General features: G+C 38.4%; 1 protein-coding gene across 1 annotated transcript; it reads left to right on the top strand.

Moving 5' to 3' along the window:
* The first annotated feature begins 910 nt into the window (after positions 1-910).
* Positions 911-22,327, top strand: LOC116591601 (cytochrome c oxidase assembly protein COX16 homolog, mitochondrial). The gene is made up of 4 exons (XM_032344621.1): positions 911-3,462; positions 11,213-11,284; positions 18,520-18,582; positions 22,168-22,327. The coding sequence occupies exons 1-4, from the start codon at positions 3,394-3,396 to the stop codon at positions 22,282-22,284; spliced, it is 321 nt and encodes a 106-aa protein (XP_032200512.1). The 5' UTR covers positions 911-3,393; the 3' UTR covers positions 22,285-22,327.
* The last annotated feature ends 1,389 nt before the right edge of the window (positions 22,328-23,716 follow it).

Below are 23,716 nucleotides of genomic sequence, written 5' to 3'. Positions count from 1 at the left end.
TTTTAGCATATGAGTGCCTACTGCATCCTTGATGCTGACAATACAGAGATGCAAAGATCTAGTCACTCTAAGCTGAAACAGTGCATTATCTGAACATGGGGGAGTCTTGTTGATCTTATAGTAGTTTGCTAATATCCTCTAGAAGTAAAAGATTAAATTATGAAGCTGTCAATATCTTACCTATAATAGGTTTAGAGTTGGTTACTATCCCAGAATAGGTCCCTTTTGCTGTTTGTCTTTGATCTATAAGCAATCTTTTTGAGACCAGCACTCACATCCAAAAGGGCAGTTGTGATCACAAAGAAAACAGTATTTTAAGGAATTCTGTTCTGATTGGAATCAGGTTCTTGACTGCCATAGACTCTTGTGCCTGATGATATTTATACACGCACATACTATAAAGCACTTGATGTGCTTACCTGATGCCTTTCGTACTGTAACCACCTATATCATGAGAAAGTATCGCTGTGTCTAAAATAGTTCTCCAGATACTAGGTTCCATTTCCAAACATTTTCCATACTCTTCATTTTCTTTTTCTTCTTGCAAGGAGAAGAGAGTAGGGGAGAGGGCTGAATTATGTTTTCAAATACAAGTCAATCATTAACAGAGTCATTGACAAAAGAACTTCACTGAAATTTATTAACCAGTCACAGGAAAACAGGATGATCCCTCTTCCTAGTTTACAGATTTCTGAATGGAATCTCAATTGAATTCTGCATCTGCAACGCTGATTTGAATAGGAGTTTCTTATTCCTGGATATATGTGCATTTTTACCCCCCAGGCCATGTTACTTCTTACACGATTATTTTCCTTATGGACCTTATTTTGCTTTCTACATTGATCCTAACTCACATTGCACACCTAGATCTAAATAGCAGTCAGTTTCTCAGATGAAATAGATGCCCAACCAGCTTCTCCATCCCTCAGACCATCCTAATACCAACTTCTTATGCATTTACATGTTGTTTTCAAATTTTCTTCTTTTTCTCATCAGTACTCTAGTCTCCAGACGTTCTTGGCCTTCTGTTTTTCCCTGGGTACCCATTCTGGGGTTACACAGAAAATGAATAATCTTTTGACGGACACCAATATATGCAAAGAGTAAAAGCTTTGCACCCTGTCCTCATAAAGGGCAGGCTTTAAGAACTCTAATGCGTCCAGAAACTTTCAAACAACTTGCAAAGGAAGTTGGTATATAAGCCCTGTGGTCATACAGTCAGAAGGAAGAGGCTCTTGGATTCATGAAATGGCAAATTCCTTTAATTCTAGTCCCCAAGAAGAACTTAATAGAGGAGGAATAAAATTTTGCACGGGGAAGGGGGGTTACAGGTAACAAGTGCCTTTCTCCCCTTCTTTTTAAGTAGGTTAACACAGAGCTTGTTTAAACAAACAAACGTACAACAAAAAGCAAAAGTCAAATAATTCAAAATAAAGTACAAAAAATCACATTAAAGGAGACCCATAGCAACACTTTATATGCCCATCCCTCCAATCCTAAATTCTCTTGAGTTCTATAACTGCTCCAGACTCTTTCCCATAATCGACATAATTTTTTCCCAGCACTTTGCACTGTGCAGCTTGACTTAACTTCTCAGGCTAAGTGCTCCCACCTTATTGCTGCAGTCCCCAGGTTTGCACGGTGTCTCTTCCTTGGAGAGATTGGGGCGACAGAAGATTTGAGAAATAGGGGTAAGAAATTTTCAATCTCACTTTAATAAAGCCTGTCCTGATCAGTCCAAAACCACCCTTGGCTTAGCTCAGGTGATGCTTCTTTGGGGAAGGAGTAGTTGGGAGGTTTGACTCATTTCCTCAGTCTCAGAACCAAAAATTAAACCCCAAGGTTTAAATTCAAACTCTGAAGTATCCTTCCCTCTTTCCTGTTTTTCATCTTGCTTAGATGCTATTTGGAGGAACAGTGACTTTATATACTAAAACAAAATACAGTGTGATAGTGTTCTGCGATATATATTAGTCAAAGGCTATTGGAGCTCTGAGAAGGGAGTAATTTATATTGCCCGTGGAATAAGGGAGGCTTCAAGAACGTGGGGTCCTTGAAGCTGCATTTTGGATATGTGGAAGTTCATGCAATCCTCAGGGAATAATGTCTCCTCCAAAATTGAGTGTGGAGTGAATGGAGAAGAGTAGCAGAAAAGGCAGGCCATTATAAAGGACCTTAAATTCCTTGCTAAGAAAATTGGAATGATTAGTATAGGTAAACAAACAAACAAATCCAACCAGGAGAATCTCATTTAGATGCTTTTTAGATGACTTTTCAGCAGTGTGGAAGATAGACTTGAGAATCACAACTAAGGTTATGTTTGTTTTTTGGGTTTTTTCATACCTGACCCTGTGGGCCTATAGATACGGGTGTTATAAGGTCAGGTGAGAGGCAGCGGGGGAGTTTCTCAATGTGAGACTTCCTATTGTGGAATGACTTCAATATGTGGAAGGATGACAAGGGATTAAACCAGAGTATTTCCATGGCACTAGAGGCAGGGACAGATGAGAAGATCTCAAGGATAACATGGGAAATGTTACTCCATGTCACCTGTATTTTATACTATTATGTCAGCTCAAATAGCACGTGGTAGGTGAGGCTTTCTCACTCACCCTGGCAAATGGCACGTGGGGGCTGGTTCCTGAGCAACTGTTGCACTTAAGGCACAGGCTCATTTGTTTGCCCACTAAACTACCAGCTTCTTTAAGGCAGGGATTATATCTTTTCGTCTCTGTTTTCCTCACACCTTCTAATGACCTGCAAAAATGTGTGCTGGAGGGTTGCAAAATGAGTGGAAAACAGACATTCATAAATGGCTGAACATTACAGGCTATCTAGTAGTTAAAGCACTAGCATTAAAGGTTCAGTGATATCCAGGGACTGCACCGATTGCCATTCGACCTACCCTTTCGTGGTGACTTATTTCTAAATCTTAATTATTAAGCTGGAGAACTCCCCATCCCACAAATAGCCAAGAGTACCAGAAGCTGCAATACTAGCTCCAAAGTAACTTTTTTTTTTCTTAGCTGATTTTATAGAGCGGCTATGTACTAGGGAACGTCAGAAGACGGTGGCCAAGACCCAGAACGTGGGAGGTATCTGTTTCCACATCATTTGATGAGGACTACAAATACGGCTTCAATCCCGAAGTCCCGACTACAAACCAATGTCCCGGAACCAAATGGCCGACACACGAATTTCCCCCCGGACGCGCGAGTGTGTTACGCGCATCTATTGCTTTTGCCTGGCGGACGCCGATCGGGAGAGGACCAGCACCGAGAGGCCAAGGAAAGGAGGCGAGTCAAGGACTTCCTCCTGGGGCGGGAGCTTGGATTCGGGAGGCCGCGTTAGGGCTGTCGGACTAGGCGTCCGCACGCGTGGGAAAGTTCAGTCATGTCTGTACATTCGGTGATGCGCACCCTGCGCAAGAACAAGACGCTTCGCTATGGAGTCCCCATGCTGGTGAGCGCAGGCGGGGAGAACGCGTGGGGCGGGATTCCGGAAGGGGCGGGGCGTCCGCTCGGCGGGTCCCGGCGGTCCTGATCCGGGAGGCAGGGGGCGGGGAGCCGCAGCGTGGGCGGGGAAGGGGCGGGGAAGGGGCGTGGAGGGGCGGGGAGGGGGCGGGGAAGGGGCGGGGAAGGGACAGGGAAGGGGCTGGCGGCAGGTGGCTGTCCTAGTCCTCTCCCTTCGCTCGTACCAGCATCTGGAGTCGCCCCTTTACCCTCCCTAGTAGTCACCAGGGTGTGCTTCAGGGAGCGAGGCCAGAACCGGATTTTGCCCCAGGTCTGGGTAATTACTAAACTGACATTGTTAACCCCTGCTACACCTGGACGGCGGTGTGGCTCGTTGGAACCAGGTGTATTTACTTGTACAGTTTCGGGCATCTCCACGTTTCAGCTTCCTGGTTTGTGAACTGGTTTAATTCTTCCCGGGTTGCTGGTAGGAGTTCAATAAAACCTTGTGAAAACTGAGTGAATAGCACGGTGCCTGCCACATTGTAGCACCTTTCAAAAGGTCGCTGACTTGCATTTGATCATTTTGAAGCACGTTGAGTGTACTTTTGGTGTTTATGTGTTTGCGTCCTGTCCTACACTGAGTTCCCCGAGGATCTCATTCGTCTCGAAGGTACAGGTTGAGGTTGACCTAACACCAGCCAGAGCTGGAATCCAGCCAGATAACTTTCTGTCTCCCCTTTTTTGTTGTTGCTTCACCTTAGCAAGTTATTTTGTTTCAGCAAGCCTTGATGTGATAGTAAATGAGACAATTTCAATAAAACGTGTGGACAAAAGCCACTTTCCTTTAAATCCTTAACAGTTGAATCCTTTGTATGGATCTTGGTAAGATGAGGTTACCAACTTTCACATTTAAGCAGAACTAAAGGAGAGAAGTGACCTTAAAAATTTTAAAGAAAACAGTCTTAAAAGATAATGCAGTGATTATATTTGTGTAAATGACAGGGCGTGTGTAAAAACTATCCTCCCTCTAGGTTCCTCTGCCCCCAAATGGAGATCCATTCAGAAGCATTGTGGTCATGGTCACTAACTTGATGTCACCTGCATGTCCCAGGGAGAGCCAACTTGATTTTGTTTCTTATTTTTCAAAATCACAAGCCAAGATATTAAAACCACTAGTGTTGAAGTACCTTCTAGGAGTTTAAGAGTTTCCTTTTGTATTTTATTTCAGGGAATGGAAAGTACCACAGTAGCCTTTTCCCCAAATGTGTTACCCTTTACTGGTCTCTACATCTATACCAGACCTAGAGAACCATGTTTCAAAATATGAGTCCTAAACATATTAATAAATTGAAGAGGAAATTGTTGAATTCAGTACTCTGAAACCAAACAGTACTGGAAAGAACTCAAAAGATACATCCTCTTCATCATGTAACAGTTGCATATGCCATAATTACTATACTACATTTATCTTCAAGCTGAAATTATTTCCTCTCTTGGATAAATATTAATGCTTCATAGGACATACAGAAGAGGACTTTGAACACCAGGTATATATGCAAATACAACTCTCCTTCCCTCCGTGTCCAAACTACTTGAAGAAAGAGAATATACTTGTTTCAGCTTCCACACTATCCATTTAGTCAGGATTTACCTTTCTAATTTGACCAGTGACCTACTGGTTCCTACACACCAAAAAATTAGCCCAGTCAGGTTCAGCGTTTCTGCTATATTCACAGAGTTATGCAACTACCACCACTGTCTAACTTAAGAATAATTTTATCAGGGACACCATGCTCATAAGTAGTCACTTCCTGTTTTCTCCTCTCTCCCCCCAACATAGGCAACCACTAATCTACTTCTGTCTATAGATTTTTTTTTTTTAAAGATTTTATTTATTTATTTGACAGAGAGAGATCACAAGTAGGCAGAGAGGCAGGCGGAGAGAGAGGAAGGGAAGCAGGCTCCCCGCTGAGCAGAGAGCCTGATTCGGGGCTTGATCTCAGGACCCTGGGATCATGACCTGAGCCAAAGGCAGAGGCTTTAACCCACTGAGCCACCCAGGCGCCCCTGTTTATACATTTAATAGTGTAATATGACATGTGGTCTTTTGTGACTGATTTCTTTCAATTAGCATAGTGTTTTCAAGATTCATTCACGTTATAACATGTATCAAAACTTCATTCCTTTTTATGGCTAAATAACGTCCTAACATTTGGCTAGAAAATTTTTTAATCCTAATCCTGTCCTATTTATTTATCATTTTATTTATTCATTGGTGAACATTTAGATTGTTTCCAGTTTTTGGCCATTGTGAATCATGCTGCTACGAACATTCATGTACAAGTTTCTGTATGGATGTATGTTTTCTTTTCTCTTAGGTATCTCCCCAGTGATAGAACGGCTGGGTTATATGGTACTCCATTTTGAGGAACTGTCAAGCTATTGCCCAGAGTGGCTACATCATGTAACATTCCCACCAGCAATGAATCCTCCGTGTCCTTGCCAGCACTTGCTAATGTCCATCTTTTCTGTTACACTCTTCTCAGTGTATGGGAAGGTATCTTATTGTGGTATTCGTTTGCATTTCCCTCAAGACTAATGAATATGGAACATCCTTTCATATGCCTATTGGTCATCTGTATCTCTTTGAAGAAATGTTTATTCAGATCATTTGCCCACTCTAAATCGGGTTATTTTTCTTTTTATTGGGTAGAGGTTTCCTTAAACACCTGGAACCAGTAAGTCTTTTTTGAGAGCCTCTGTGTGCTTGTTTTGGTGTGTCTTCAACACTCAGCCAGGCAGGTTACAACTCTGCCTTGAGATTTTACTTCCCATTTGCTCAGAGACTCAAGGTTAGCCACAGGCAAGTGTTTAAGGCCTTCGCAGATCTTTCCTGAGCTTACACAACTCTGGGCTTGGGACAATTCTGTTCATGAGCATTTCCTTCTAGATTCTCAGGAATATATTAGAACTTTTCAGAGTCCTCTGTGGACACCTTATTTCTCATATTTTCTTTTAAGCTTTTTGTTTAGACTGTTATTTGCCCTGTTGCCTACCATCCCAGGCAGTCACGATGTTAAACAATTGCCTCTGAATTTTTTCAACAAACAGTTCTTGGGAGAAGTCTATTAGTACTAGTTGAGCTCCATGTCAGGAAAACTGAAGTAAGCCTTGTGACTGTGATTTCCACTGAACCACCAGATTTGGTCAAGCAGTGACAGTTCTCAGAGAATAAGATTTTAAGGAGCCCCAACCCCATGCTGCCCATTTAGAGGTTACTGCTTTGTACCATGATGCGTTCTATTTGTTCTCATGGCTACCATGGAGCTGGGGCAGAGAGGTGGGAATAAAAATGCCACCAAGCTTTCTGTTCTTGCTGAAAGGTAGTCTCCTTCTTTAGAAGATGTTCCCAACATTACTGCAAGTCTTTGCTTAATTTTCAAATTTCTGAAAAAGTTGCTTTGACAACTTTTGCCAGTTTTCTCATTGCTTTGATGGAGAAGATTTTTGGAGGTTCTTAGTCTGCCATTTCACTTGATGTTATCTTTTGGTTCTTTTTTTTTTTTTTTCTATGTCTTTGGTGAGATTTTCTAATTTTTCATTTGTTTTAAGAACATCTGTTACTGCTCTCTGAAGCATTTTTATAATGATTCCTTTAACATTTTTGTTAGGTCATGGGGTGTCTGGGTGGCTTAGTCAGTTAAGTGTCCCAACTCTTCGTTTGGGCCCAAGTCATGATCTCAGGGTCCTGAGATCCAGCCGGCATGGGCATGGGGCTCCCTGCTCAGCGGGGAGTCTGCTTCTCCCTCTCCCTCTGCCCCTTCCCCACAGGTGCAGGTGCAGGTGCAGTGGGCGCTCTCTGTCTCTGTCTCTCTCTCAAATAATAAATAAATCTTAAAAAAAAAAGATAAATAAAATCTTTGTCAGATCATTCCAACATCTGGTTTATCTCTTGATACTATCTCTTGATAGTCTTTTCTAATTCAACTTGCTGTTTTTCTGATTCTTGCTATGACAAATGCGTTTTTATTGTATCGTGGACATTCTGAATATTACGTTAGGAAACTCTGTATCCTATTTAAGTCTTCTACTTTAGCAAGTAGTTGCCATGCTTAGACTTAGCTTGTAGGTAATAGCATACTATTTCGGGCTTTCTTTCCAATAATAATTTAGGTTCCAGAACCCTTGCAGTGCTATTCTGGTATGCTTTGTTTGTTTACTTGGTGCTGCTTTATTCCCCTGGTGCCTGCTTGATCCCTTCTAAAGGTGGAGTGTTAGTAATCAACATGTGAATATTTTTAAAATTACAGGATTGATTGAGATCACAAAAGAAATTAATGTAGATAGAGAAGACCAGTCATTGTGCCCTGGGGTACTCCCAACATTAGGGGGTTGAGTGTACAGGAAGAACCAATAAAGACACTAAGAAGTGTTCTCAGGTAAAAGAAAAACCAGGTGTAAGGGGGAAAGGAGGAAAGTGATCAACTGTGTCAGATGTTGCTCAGGAATAAGATGAGAACAGAGAGTTAACCACTGGATTTGGAAATGTGGATGTCTTTTGTGGTTGGAATGGGTCTAAGAGAGAGTGGGAGGGACAGTGAGCATCAACAACTCCTTCGAGAAATTTTACTGCATATAGGAACAAGGAGAGAGGACAGTAATGTTAGGAAGTGAGGTCTAGAGAGGTTTATTAATAAGTGGGAGAAATAATAGCGTTTTTTTATGATGACTCCTATGGTAGTGAGCAAGATTTTCATAATCTAGGAAATGAGAGAATCGATGAATCTGGTTCCTTCAATAGATCAGATAATACGGGATCTATTGCACAAATGAAGGTATTTAGTTAGGAGTGTAGATACTGTGGTAAGGAGTGGTAGGTGCTACAGTTCTGGCCCTAGTCAGAATTAGCACAGATTTCACAGAGTAGGGGGATAGTCCTTCATGAAACTCCCCTTATTTTAGACACCAGCTGAAAGCTCTGGGATTTCTAGACTACCTGTGCTTCTGATACAACTGATTATAAATTCATGGGTTCCTGTTAACCCCCTCAAGTTCAGTAATTCACTAGAATGACTCACAGAGCTCAGGAAAGCACTATACTTAAAATTATAGTTTTATTTTAAGGGGTATAAATTAGGACTAGCCAAAAGAAGAGACCAGAAGAAACCAAAGAGACCAAAAGAAGAGGGGTAAGGTCTGGAAGGTCCCAAAAGCAGAGTTTCCATTTTTCCTCCTGTGAAATCAGGGCATGTCACCCTCCTAGCACATTGAGGTGTTCACCAGCCAGGAAGCTCAACCAAGCTTCAGTGTCCAGAGTTTTTTTAATTGGGGTTTTATTATCTAGGTATGGTTAATTGAATCATTAACAATGTGAGGGAACTCGGTGTCCAGCCCCATCTCCTTGGGGATCAGGTTGATATCATAGGGCTTAAAGCCGCATCCCTCTAGTCACACGGTTGGTCATTCCAGCATGGCCTGACTGTATACTATAACTATTTAGGGGCCTGCCCTGAGTCACCTCATTAGCATAAACTCAGGTGTGGTCCTAAGGGCCCCCCACCAATAACAAAGATACTCCTGTCACTCAGGAAAGTTCCAGGTAGTACTTTCTGCGCAGGAACCCAAGACAAAGATCAGACAAATTCTTCATTATGTACCATGTGGGTACTATGATTGTAGAAGTTCCAGAAAGATGTAATGGATGCCTGGACTAGAATGTTAGAAGAAGGTATAGTCAGAAATTGTCAGTTGCAGGAAATATTTTAAAAGTAGAGGTGATGGGGCGCCTGGGTGGCTCAGATGGTTAGGCATCTGCCTTCGGCTCGGATCATGATCCCAGGGTCCTGGGATTGAGCCCCACATTGGGCTCCCTGCTTGGCAGGGAGTCTGCTTCTTCCCCTCTCTCCCCCTGTACCCCCTGTTTTTGCTCTCTCACTCTCTCTGTCAAATGAATAAATAAAATCTTAAAAAAAAAAAGTACAGGTGACAGAACTCAGGGATGGATTAGATGTGAGATACAAATGAAAGGAGCTTATGATGATTACAAAGAAGTTTGCTTGAGCTGTTGGATGAAAGCTGTTGACATTTACTGGAAAGAGTGTTGGAGTAAGAGTCAAGACAGTTTTTTAAAATGTTAATTTATTATATCTGCTAGATTTTTTTTGTTTGTTTGTTTTTTTAAAAGATTTTATTTCTCTGAGAGCATGTGGGGAAGGGGCAGAGAGGAGAGAGGGTGAAGCAGACCTCCCCCCATGGCGGCCCAATGTGGGCAGATTCCAGGGCTTGGAGTTCATAACCTGAGCTGAAGTCAGATGCGTAACCAACTGGGCCACCCAGGTGCCCCATGTGTCTGTTAGACTTTGAAGTGGAAATGTCAAATAGGAAGGCAATGGGATGTTTGCCATTGAAAGCGTGCATTTGGAGGTGGTTAGGTTATAGAGCCCATTTAAAGCCATGAAATTGGATGACATCAGCTATGGACTCAGTTTTGATTGTGAATAGTTGGAAGAAATGTGAAAATTGGAGCCTTTGGGAATACTTCCAACATTTTGAGGTTGGGAAGATGAGGAAGAATGGAAAAAAGGAGACTGAGACAGAGTTATGAAAGCCAGGGATGTGTCTCTTCATTGAGACACAAAGACAAGTGTTATTTTACTTATACAGGTAATTCTTACGTATTGACATTGCCAGATACTTTTCCTGCTTTGTTGTCTCTAGATTTTGTGTTGTTATTATTTCATTTATTTGTCAGGATAGATGTTTAAAATTTTTATGCGGTCAGACTTACTGGGTTTTAAAATTTATAACCTAAAGGTTTTGTTAGTATTTCAACTTTAAAATTGTAAAGTATTGTATTTTACACTGTTTTATATCTTTATATTTCCTTATTTGGTGATATTAGTTTATTGACATAAAAACGAAGGTAGTGATCAAACTTTATTTTTATCCAAATTGCTAGACTATTACAGCTTTAGGATTAGGGGTGAAACCCATTATATTATTGGAAGAGGTGATAAAACAGCAGTGACAGTTGGAGGGATCTTTTAAGTTTTGCCCTATATTGAGAAGTGTGGTATATTTTATGAGATTCTTTTATTAGTTGGTAAGAAAATGGAGAAAAATGCTGTCTAGTTAGCTTATTTTGCAAACACAGAAAATTGAAAGAATTCTGGTCTTGAAGAAATGAGGCCAGAATTTAATTCCTAGCTCTACTCAGTATGATCATAGGCAAGTCATTTAGTTGCCTGTCTTTTTATTTCCCCATCTTTTAAATGGATTTTTTCTTAGCTTTAGTTCTTTTATAAGATCAACTAATACAATGCTTGTGATGATGTTATTTAAACCATAAGGTGTAATACAAGTATGAGAGGGCAGCTGGGTGGGTCAGTTGGTTAAGTGTCCAGCTCTTGGCTTCTGCTCGGGTCATGATCTCAGGGTCATGTGATCAAGCCCCACATTGGGCTCTACACTCAGCGCTCAGCACAGTCTGTTTGTCTCTCTCCCTCACCTCAAATAAACAAATAAAATATATAAAAGTGAACAAAAAAAACGAGTAATGGGGTACTGAGTTTGGTATTTGGTGATAGGGTAAAATGTTTCCTAGTGACAGTACCTACTGCATCTGAACGGATGAGTGGTCGCTCACCAAGAAAATAATGTATTGGGTTTCATATAAACTGCCACTGTTGACATTAATCTCTAGATAGACTGAATTCTGCCCTTCTATTTTGTTTAACTGTTTCCTTTCTTTGTTTCAGTTGCTGATTGTTGGAGGTTCTTTTGGTCTTCGTGAGTTTTCACAAATCCGCTATGATGCTGTGAAAATTAAAGTAAGGACTGTAATTGGAGTTTAACATGTGTCTATGTATATGATTGTTCAGGTTTAGATGTGTTTACTTAGTGTACTAAGCAGTGTGAGTTTTGTCTAATTTTCCAAGGGGTCGTATGATCTTTGGGCTCTGTCTTACTCTTTGAGACAACATGAGTGATCATATGGAAATGAATCATAAATAAATAATTTAGTTATCTTATTCATAGAAAATTTGCAATACTGCATTCTCCAATGATATATATTCAGTAGGGTTATTTTTAGGTTTTAAAAGGGGCTGGAGAATGTTGGACAATTTCTCTCCCGTTATATTACTCTAATTACAAATTAGCTGTTTTATATTAATACCAGTAATTTTATAAATTATATTGATATATAAAGTATACTGATAAACTGAAGGAAAGGAAAATTATTTTTCATTACAAATAATGATACTTATCTTCTTTAGGTATATATTTATATGTTATATATGAAACTATACATATAAATATCTGTGAAGTTTATTTCACAGGTGAGGAAACTGAGGCTCAGAGAGCTTCAGTAACTTACCTATGGATACATACATGGCTATTCAGAGGTAGTGCTAGGATTTTCACCCTCTTTGATTTACAATCACGAACAAATTTAGGCCAGGTGTTACATAAGAACTCTAGTTAAGTAACTCTGATTAATTCATTCAGAAGTATGTAGTTTTTGGGGGCACCTGGGTGGCTCAGTTCGTTGGGCGACTGCCTTGGCTCAGGTCATGATCCTGGAGTCCTGGGATCAAATCCCACATTGGGCTCTCTGCTCACTAGGGAATCTGCTTCTCCTGCTGACCTCTCTCCTCTCATGTTCTCTCTCTCTCAAATAAATAAATAAAATCTTAAAAAAAAAAAAAAAGAAGTATGTAGTTTTTGTTTGTGGCCACATATGACATTTGAGTTTTTTCCCAAGTTTTGTATATGTAAAGCATATATATATATGTATAATTTCCTATGTACATATATATAATATTTATATATACAAATTTTCTACCAATATTATTGGGATCTGCTAGTGAAATATATATTATATAATGTATATTAATTATATTAATTAATAATTATTAGTAGGAAAGTAAAGTGTATTAAAGACCCATTCAATTTTCTCAGTTAATTTTATAGTTTAAGAGAAACACCAACTTCAACTAGTCTTAAAGGCAGTAAGTATTAGGGTAAATATTAAATCTAAAAAGAATGTATAATATATATAATGTTCCATGAAATCATGTTTTTATTTACTTTCTCCTTTAGTATCTTGAATATATATGTTACTTTAAAGTCCTATCTCCAATGTACATCAACTATAGATCTGCTTTGGTGTCTAGTTTTTTTCTCTTGTCAGTTTTGTGGGTAAATGTTCTGTCTTTGAACACACCTTGTAATTTTAATTTTGTTATTTTTATTTTAAGATTTTATTTCTTTATTTGATAGAGAGAGTGAGAGAGAAAGACAGAAAGTGAGAGAGAGAGCATGAGTGGGAGGGGCAGAGGGAGAGTACAGAAGCAGACTCCGTGCTGAGCAAGGAGCCCCATGCGGCACTCGATCCCAGGACCCCGGGATCATGACCTGAGCCGAAGGCAGAAGCTTAACTGACTGAGCCACCCAGGCACCCCGACCTTGTAATTTTTTAACTGAATACTGGATCTTGGGTAGCCTGGGGGCCAATCCCCTTCCTGCACTGGAGGAGTGAGTGTTGAAGTTGATCACTGCTCCAATGTCGTTGGCCACTTATATTTCCTTTTTCATGTGTCCTCTATTGTGATGTTTTAGGTCTCGGTTGCCCATTTTTTCTGTGGATATTTGGTCTTCTTCTTATTGTTCTGTAAGATTTCTTTATACATGGCAGATTATAAACCTTTTTGTCATCTTAATGGTGTCTTTTGATGAACAAGTTTAGTGTTGTCTGTTATTCCTTTTTTACTCAGAGTTACTTTTTCTTTTTGTCCTTTTAAGAATTTTTTCTAATGCCAAAATAAAAATATTTTTCAATATGATTGTTAAAATTTTTGTTTGGCCTTTTATACTCAGATCTGCAACTATAAAACCCAAATGGAATTGATTTTTTGTACACAGTGTGAGGAATTGTGATATTCTGATTTATAAGAGATAGGTATTTGGTCTTTGCCCTATTTTCTGGCATTGAACTAAAATCCCTGGAATTTCCTAAGTGTTGAGAACAAGCAAGGTGTCTTTTGTTGTGTGAATGATTTATGGAATGCCCCTGGGTAACCTAAAGATGGGGGCTGGTTGCTAGGAGAGCCAGCCTTGTGAGACAGGGTTGGAACTTTCAGTCCCACCTCTTGACTTCCAGGGAGGGGAGTAGGGCTAGAGGTTGAATCAGTTGCCAATGGCAAGGGCTTAATCAGTCATCCCCATGTAATGAAGCACGAATAAAACAAAAAAGATAAGATTCAGACAAATTCCTGGCTGGGGAACTTGTAAAAGTGCTGGGAGAGTAGCCCTCTTAGAAAGGACGTGCAGGGGTGCCCGGGGTGGCTCAGTGGGTTAAGCCTCTGCTTTCGGCTCAGGTCATGATCTCAAGGTCCTGGGATGAGTCCCGCATTGGGCTCTCTGCTCAGCGGGGAGCCTGCTTCCTCCTCTCTCTGCCTGCCTCTCTGCCTACTTGAGATCTCTCTCTGTCAAATGAATAAATAAAATCTTAAAAAAAAAAAAGAAAGAAAGAAAGAAAGAAAGAAAAGACATGCGATCTCCACACCTTTCCCTTGTACTTTGCCTGTGTGTCTTTTCCATCTGGTCTTTTATAAATAAAATGTTTCAGTTCTGTGAGTTGCTCAGGGAGGGGTTGTTGGAGCCTCCAGTCTATAGACAGTCAAGTACAGGTGACATCCTGGATATGCAGTTGGTGTGTGAAGTGGGGAAGGGGGTTATCTTAGATGACTGAGCCCCTAACCTGTGAGACCTGACTCTTATCTCCAGGTAGGTAGTGTCAGAATTGAGTTAATTGCTTGGTGGTTTGGGAAAAAACCCCACACACGTTGGAGGAACTATAACGGAACTAGCTGTCACTCAACTAATCTGAGTTTGTTTGCTCCTTGGTGAGTTGTAGATAGAGATTACAACAGCTAATCTATAGGAATTACAAAGGCGTAGTTGTTACACAAAGGAAACTTGATTTGCAGAAAACAAGAAGAAGATCCTGGAAATAACTTCCAAATCCATGACTACCCAAACAGGGGTGAGAGAGTTCTTTTTATTTAAGATTAGGATGGATATTCAGAAAGGGGAGCTTGGTCATCACACGTAAAGGCAGGAATAAGGTTGTGCAGACATAGTGTCTTATGAAACCTGTGCTCCTCACAGGGCAAAGACTTTAATACTGTACTGGAGCATAGTAATTGTTGGACAAAGGGAAGGGACTATGGACATGATCCACGAGCCAGTATAAACTGGATGGGATCTTTCTTTCTTTTTAGGATTTTATTTATTCATGACAGAGAGATAGCGAGACAGGGAGAAACAGGTTTCCCCTGAGCAGGGAGCCGGATATGGGGCTCCATCCCAAGACGCTGGGATCATGACCTGAGCGGAAGGCAGACTCTTAAATGACTGAGCCACCCAGGTGCTGAGCTGGATGGGATCTTGGGCTGGTTTTCTCAGGTAAGGTCTGACAGGGCCTGCTTGTTCATAGACTGGAACCTTATCAGTTGACCCATAGCCAGTGTATTTCTTAGTGGGGTCTGAAAAGAAACAGTAGCTGATACAGAGAAACAGTTCTGAAAAACAAGCTTTAAATTTTCCGCTAGTTTCAATCCTGCAAGGACAACTCAAGAATGTGCTAGGTCAATCTTTACTTTTGAAATAGCACTGGGAGTTTTACCATTGATTTTTTGTTTGTTTCTGATGTGGTTAGGCTATCTACTGGCCTATTAGAGACTTAGTTTCTACATTCCCATTGTTCCCTTAAAATTCTTAACTGCTGTTTTGTTTTTTTGTTTTTTCTTTTTCTTTTTCATTTCTTTGTAATTCTAACACCCCCCCAAGGCAGTTCTGCAAAGAAGTGTGCTTGGGCAAGTAGAGTTGGTAAGGCACACATCCAGGGGGTCGGGGAATAGTGGCAGGGGATAGCAGGGGGCCTGAAATGTCTGGGTCTTTCTTTTTCTGGGGATCCCTAACTCTGCTTATAGAATGTTTCCCCTAATATAGATAATAGTTGTCCAAGCACCATTTACTGACAGAACATTTTTCCTTCCTGCTCTTCTGCGTCTGTTTTGTTGTCTGTTCTGTTGCATTAATTTATTTACAAATTACATTGTGGTTTTCAAATTAATTGTGCATTCCTGAGAAATGAACTCACCTTGATCTTGGTATACTGTCTTTTTGGTATGTTGCTGTCTTTTGTAGTATGTTCTTCAGGAATTCTGCATTAGTGAAGTTGGCCTGTTTTCTTACTATCTTTTTCAAATTTTGACATCAAACTTGTGCTCACCACATAACTAGAAGGTTTTTTGTTACACTGGCATTATTTCTTCTTTAGTAGAATCCACTGGTAAAGCCATCTGAACCTAGGATTTTCTTTACGTAAGATTTTAAAGTTCAGATTCATCTCTTTATACATTATAACACTGTTCAAATAGTTTGTTTTTTCTATTACATGTTAGAAAGTTGTAGTTTTCTATGAATTCGTCCATTTTTTCTAATTTTTCAAGTTTGTGGGCCTAAACGTATTCATATTATCGAGTATCTGTTGCCCATAAAATTTATATTGTTGACATCCTTTTCATTCTGAATACTCATATTTGTGACTTCTCTTTCTTCTAAGTCAATTTTACTTGAGATTTATTGGTAACTTTTGGTTAAGTTTATTCTCTTGTCATGCATTTGTTTGATCTTTAATTAGTTCTATTCTCTATTTACTTTTTCCTTTAAGTTTCTTTTTTCTAACTTTATGAGGTAGATTCTTAGCTCTTTGCCTGTTCATCTTTTTTTGGTTTTTTTTGTAATTTTTTAAAGAATTTTATTTATTTATTTGTCAGAGAGCATAAGCAGAGGGAGAGGGAGAAGCAGGCTCCCCACTGAATAGAAAGCCTGATGTGGGACTTGGTCCCAGGACCCTGGGATCATGACCTGAGTCAAAGGCACCTGTTTAATTGACTGAGCCACTCAGGCATCCTCTTTTTTTGTAATATATGCTTATAAGCTGACGAATTTCCCTTTAAACATGGGCCTAGCATGTCATGCAAGTTTAATATGTAATATGTTCACAATTGTTTAATTAAAAATGTTTTCAGTTATTCAGAAGCTACTTAGAAGTGTTTTTCCTTAATTTATAAGTATAGGGGATTTTCTAATTATTTTTTATTGATTTCTAACTTAGATGCATTGTGATCAAAGAATATTTTCAATGAGCTCATTCTTTGATATTTGTTGAGACTTACTTTATGACACAGCATATGATCAGTTTATATATAATGTGCACTTGAAAAAATGTACATCTGGCAGTGTTGGGCACATATTAAAATTTACACATCCATTTATACATTCATTTGGTCAAGTTTGTAGGGTTTTCTCAAATTTTATTTAGTGTTGACTTTTTAAATCTGTTTTTTCTATCTGCTACTGAGAAAATTGTGCTGACATCTTTATTATGACTCCATTTCACCATGATATTAGGCACACATAATTTCAGAATTAGTACATCTTTATGGGTGAAATAGTGTAATGAACTTTTCCTTAAAAAAAAAAAAATTCAGGGCGCCTGGGTAGCTCAGATGGTTAGGCGTCTGCCTTCGGCTCAGGTCATGATCCTGGGGTCCTGGGATCAAGTCCTGCATGGGGCTTCCTGCTCCTTGGGGCGCCTGCTTCTCCCTATGCCTCTGCCTCTCTCTCTCTCTCATGAATAAATAAATAAAATCTTTTAAAAATTCAAATAAATATCAGTAAATTTAAAGATCAGGTTGGTTTTATTCATTGATTCCTGCATCTGGCAAAAGGAAAGAGCTCTGAAGAGCTCTTTATCTGTATAAATATTGCTCTTTATCTGTATAAAATAGGAGACTTTTAAAGACCCAACTGAGCAGGGACAAGGAAAGAGCATGTTATTTCATCTTTCTTTGGGGGACAGACGGGGACAGTCAGGCAGTTTACCTCACTCCTCTGACCAGGAAGTTCCAGACTGACTGGTTAAGATTACATTCCTGGGAGAGAGTGGAACTTAGGTTAGATATTAAGTATCAGTTTGGTGATATGCTTAGCAGAAGTGACTCCATTTTGGACCTGTTGCCTTTTTCTTAATACTTTGCTTGCTAATAATGCTTCTTTCCTTAAAGGCTGTTTTGTTGGATGTTAATATGACTTCTTTAGCTTCCTTTTTAAGCTTAATCTTTCTATATACTTGGTTTTAAATATATCTCTTATAAACAGAATATATGTTTTTAATAGTCTTATTTTTTAATTGGATCATTAAAGCCATTTGTATTTAATATAAATTTTCATATATTTGGGTTTAAACATACTTCTTATGTGCTGTTTGTTACAGTTATTTCTTTCTGACTTTTTTGTGGTCCTCTTTTGGATTAACAATGTTTTATTAATTTGTTATTGTTCTTTTGGTTAGAAAGCTGTATTTTTACTCTTTCACTGAAGGGTACTCTAGAGATTATTGCAGATTTTAGTTTTTGTTTTTTTCCTTCTACTGTTTGGTGTTGAGGGGGAGCAAGATATGCTGTCCCAAAATGAACCATTTTGACATGGGGATTATTTTGAGCTGAAGACCTAGCAGACTGTGGAAAGGATTTTTATCTCTCCTTTAGCTGCCTAAAACAACTTAGATGGAGGGTCTATACCAAGAAGAGACCTATTAGCAGGGATAACTTTTTATATCAGAAAGACTTACCTGCATGGCGTAGTGGACATTTGTTTCCCAAACATTTGCTTTTTATCTTCCTGTGAATTGTCTTCCTCCCCCTTTAAACGCTAGCTTCCTGCCTCATTTTCCTTAGCTCAGAATGATATTTAATTGCCTGACTCAATTTCCTGGCTACCTGTGAGTCTCATGTCTTTGTGGGCCTCCTGTACATACATAATTAAATTTGTTTTTCTCCTGTTCATGTGTTTTATGTCAATTAATTATTAGGCCAGCCTCACCATCCCAGCCATTCCATATATAACTTTTTCCCCCCTTATATAACTTTTTAAATTCAAAATTGAATCTAACAGACTTAAATAACTTATGGCTCCTCTTTCTTTTCTGCAGATTGATCCTGAATTAGAAAAAAAACTGAAAATGAATAAAATATCATTGGAATCCGAGTATGAGGTACATATGTTAATATATGTTATATGTTAATATAATCTCTCTTTTGTAGCAGTTAATATAATATAATATATAATGTTAATATAATCTCTCTTCTGTAGCAGTTTTCCTAGCCAGTGACTGATTCTGCCTATCTTAAATTATTACCAGTGCAGAAAAAAATGACCCCAAACAATATGGTATTAGGACAACTATGTAGTCATTTGATAAGGAAATATGATGGATCTATATTTCATGTGTTAAAATGAATAAATTCTAGGTAGAGCAAAATTTTAAAAATAAAGTGCTAAAATACTAGGAGAAAAAAATGGAGATTCTTTTTTGTGGTCTTGAGTTAGAAAAGTTGATTTAAATGTGATACAAAATTCAAAAACTTTAAAAGTAAAGATTGATGAGTTTATATATAAGAATTCAGAAATTCAGCCTAAAAAAAATAATGTATATAAAGTCACTAGTTAAATGAGGAATTGTAAAAATACTGTTATGATGAATTAGTTTATTTAAATATGAACAGCATTTACAGATCAACATGGAAAAGTTTAACATTTTAGTTGGTCAGTGGGAACATGAGGTAAAGAATGTAAAGACTTGAGCAAAAAGGAAATAAATATCATTCTTTTTTGTGTGTGTGTGTCTTTTTTTTATGATATTTTTAAATTTAAATTCAATTAGCTAACATAGTAGTACATCATTAGTTTTTGATGAAGTGTTTAGTGATTCATTACTTGCCTATAACACCCAGTGCTCCTCACATCACATGCCCTCCTTAATGCTCTCACCCAGTTAACCATCTCCCTACCCACCTCCCTTTCCACAACCCTCAGTTTGTTTCCCAGAGTCAAGAATCTCTCATGGTTTGTCTCTCTCTCTGATTTCTCCCCATTCAGTTTTTCCCTTCCTTCCCCTATGATCCTCTGTGCTATTTCTTATATTCCACGTATGAGTGAAACCATATGATAATTGTCTTTCTCTGATTGACTTATTTCACTTAGCATAATACCCTCCAGTTCCTTCCATATCAGTGTTACCGGTTGGTATTTATCCTTTCTAATGGCTGAGTAATACTCCATTGTATATATACACCACATCTTCTTTATCCATTCATCTGTTGAAGGACATCTCTGCTCCTTCCACAGTTTGGGTATTGTGGACATTGCTTCTGTGAACATTGGGGCACATGTGCCCCTTCTTTTCACTACATCTGTATCTTTGGGGTAAATACCCAGTACTGCAATTGCTGGGTTGTAGGGTAGCTCTATTTTTAGCTTCTCGAGAAACCTCCATACTGTTTTCCAGAGTGGCTGTACCATCTTGCATTCCCACCAAAATTGCAAGAGGTTTCCCCTTTCTCCACATCCTTGCCAACATTTGTTGTTCCTGGTCTTGTTAATTTTAGTCATTCCAACTGGTATAAGGTAGTATCTCATTGTGGTTTTGATTTGTATCTCCCTGATACAAATGTGATGTGGAGAATAAATATCATTCTTAAACATAGGACAAGATACAAAGCTTATAGGAATGTTACTTAAAATTATAACAGTGTGTCATCGTCCACCCATCTGATTAGCAAAAATTCATGTTTAATAGCAAATGGTGTTATAGCATGTGGTTAGGGAAGATGTTCTCCATTTCTTGTATATTGTTGATTTTTTGCCTGTGGATCATACTTCCCTGTTTCTTTGTATGGTTAGTTATTTTGCTTGAAAGATGAACATTGTGAATAATACATTGAAGAGACTTGTGAAAAGTGTTGATTTTCATTTTAGCAGGCAGTTCAATTATTGGCTGACTATTTTGAGCTTGGTTTGTCTTTTTAAGGGAAGCTGTGTGGAAAGGCTTTGGTGTTTCCTATACTGCTGTAACTCTATGGGACTCATTCTCCAAATTGTCCCTCCAGAGGATCTTGTGAGAGCTTGGCTTGCAAGGAGTCCAAAGCAGGTCTTACTCTTGGCATAATCCTTATTCCTAAAGATTAGCCTTTTTGGTGTCTCAGGCGTATGTCAAGGTAGAAGCTAGGTGTTAAAGAGAGGTCTCCACTGTAGCGGGGCTGAAAATCCAGTATTGATTGGCAATGCGTTTCGTTAGCACTTCTTGATTCTGTTTCATACTCAATTCTGTTAACAGTTGGTTGTTAAGTGGTAAGCCTTAGGTGGTCTTGCCCAGCACATGTACAGCATGGTCTTCAGTTACTGTCCATGTTTTGCTAAATTCCACAGAGACACTTTCATTTACTGTAGACCTGTGAAGACTGGAACAGTTTTATGTGAAGTCGTTCTGCCAGCCTTGCATCCCATCTAAGAAAATTCTTAAATTCTCTTAAGCATATTTGTCTTATGTTACCTGGGTAAAGGCCATCTTTTCTTCAAAGCTTTTTGTAACTTTGGGTAATTTCAATACTGTACTTGAAAATAACTTATTTCCTTGCACATTAAATAAGTAGAACTTTGTTCATTTATGTATATTTAATATAGACTCCTAGCGAAACTGTAAGTGACATTTAGAGCATGGTTTCAGTTCATTACTTCCCCATTATTTTGTCAAGACCAGTGACTTGCTACTTCTCAGTCTGTAAGCACTATGTCAGTAGTGATGCTCTGGAGGGTGTGTCTGGGAGTAAATCTTCTTTTAGTTATTTTGGAAACCATAGAATTTGAGAGCTGAAGAAACCATCTAGACCATTTGGTTTAGCCTTTTTATTATTACTTACGAGGGAATTAGTGCCCAGATGGCTTATTAAATCACTTGCCCAAGGCTATACAGCTTGTTAGTAAAAGAGAAAGGCTTATTATCCAAGTGTTAATATAAATTCATATTGTTTTTCTTATCTCTGGATATAAGCTATTCTGTGTTCTCTGAGCCTTTTTTTTCTCAGTACTTCCAGAACAATAAAAGTAGATGTAGAAAAGTTACTGTCAGAGTGGTGTTGAAGGGTGAAGAACCATTTATATTTTTCCCTTTATTCTACCTTCATTTCTGTGCTGGGAGGCATTTCATACTAATTGTGAAGGTATGATGATCCAAACTGTAGTTCAAACTAGGTTTTATTGAATAAAAGGGATTTGCTCTTGGCAGCTGTGGGGAATGTCTTCATTTGCAGGCTCAGGCTCATTTCTCTGGTGCAGAACAAATCGTTAGTCTCTTTGCTTCCTTCTAGCAGACTTTAGGGTCACCACCTTTGTTCTTTTCCTCTCCTTTACTACTGTCACCATGCTGACCCATGCTAGTCATTATTAGCTGAGTCAGCCTTCAGAGTTGGACTTTTGTTTTTCCAGCTTCTTGCCTTCCTTTATGCTCTCAAAAATAAAGTATGCAAACTCTTTCTCTAATTCAGTAATTTTGTTCTGATGGGGGGAGGGAGAAAGATATTCTAATTAACCTCCACAGCAAGCAAGAAAAATTGCAAATCCTAGAAGATATGTTATTACTTCAGTTAGTATGTGTGACATGCAGTTGATTTATTTGTTAAAATTATAATTGAGGGCCTATTGGATTTTTTCCACTCATTTAGTCATTCATTTAGTAATGTCGTAATCGAAGCCACAGGACTTTTACCCTAATATATATACTTTAATTTTTGTGGCTCTGTAGAAAATAAAGGACTCCGCTTTTGACGACTGGAAGAATATTCGAGGACCCAGGCCTTGGGAAGATCCTGACCTCCTCCAAGGACGAAATCCAGAAATTCTTAAGACTAAGACAACTTGACTCAGTTGATTCTTTTCTTTTCTTTTTCTTTTGTTTTTTTTTTTTTAAACAAAAATGTTATCAACTGGAATTCCCACTACATACTCAGGGGGAAGAAAATTTCAGACCTGCAGAAGCTTGGATGTGAGTAATGTGATGACAGATAATCTTGATAAAAAGTCACAGTAACATCAGGCAGTGATTTTTTTGTGTCAATCCTGTGTAGGAAAATAATATCAATCACAGGTGATGAGAGTTTTGGTTTTACTTATAATACCTCACATGATATACTAATCAGTCTCCAAAGTATATAACTGATGATTATGTTGATACCATTAAGACATGTTGAGAAAATAATACTGTTCTTGGTTAAGGCAAAGATTATGTAGTAGTACATATTACATACAGATACAGCAAATTTGTTCAAGTATTCCAAATTTGTTATCTATGTGACTACAATTTGGAAATACTGATTTAAAGGGATACTTTATGCCTTAGCATAATTTGCATGCAACTTGACTGTAGTTCTGTTCTTTTTCTTTTTTTTAACTTGGGGTTTGCTATGATCTAAATGCTAGGCAAAAAGATAGAATTGAGAGAAGTTGGTTTTTTTGAGTTTATTTTCTCCTTTTTACCTGTGTCTTAGCCAGCCTGTTACCCCACTCTCTGATTTTTTTCATACTGAGTTCCAGGTGCCTAAAGTCTCATTTGAAATACTCCCCCCTTGCTGTGAAGTGTGTAAACCTGGCGATTCACAGACCTGTACCCCTGGGGATAAAAATATATGTTTATAAAAAATAAAAAATTAAAAAAAAAAAGAACAAGGTGCAAAGTAATAAACTCAGTCTATGTTCTTTAGCTAAAAAAAAAAAAAAAAAAAAAAAAGGAAAAAAAAGAAATACTCCCCCTTATGTTGACAAAAAATTATAAATCTACCTGCCTCTTGCCCAGTCAAGATCACTGTTTTCAGTGGGTTAGTTTTAGCAAAAAGAAAATCAAACTGATTATTTAATGATGATAAATCATGAGATATTAGAGAACAGTTGGATTTCATGGGCCAAAAAAATAATAGACCTCCACTTAACATTGTTCCATGTACAAAAAGTAACTCAAAATGGATCTAAATGTAAAACTTGAAACTTTTGGGAAAAGAATGAAGAAAGTCTTCAGGACTTAGTGTATAATTCTTGAAAAATAGTTCTTAACAAAAACATTCATAAAAGAAAAACTTGGTAAATTGAATCTCATCAAAATTAAAAACTTGTTTTCCAAAGACCCCATTGAAAGTGAAAAGACAATCCAGACTGAGAGAAAATACTTGCAAACCACATTTATGATAAAAGGCTCATATCTAGAATATATGAAGAATTCTGAAAACTCAGTAATAAAAAAGCAAATAGTCCAATAAGAAAATGGTCAAAAGTCACAAAGCAGCATTTCAATGAATATATTC

This window comes from Mustela erminea, chromosome 5, assembly GCF_009829155.1.
Source record: "Mustela erminea isolate mMusErm1 chromosome 5, mMusErm1.Pri, whole genome shotgun sequence".
In the NCBI taxonomy this organism is placed as follows: domain Eukaryota; kingdom Metazoa; phylum Chordata; class Mammalia; order Carnivora; family Mustelidae; genus Mustela; species Mustela erminea.
This window is presented reverse-complemented; position numbering and strand designations above follow the sequence as displayed.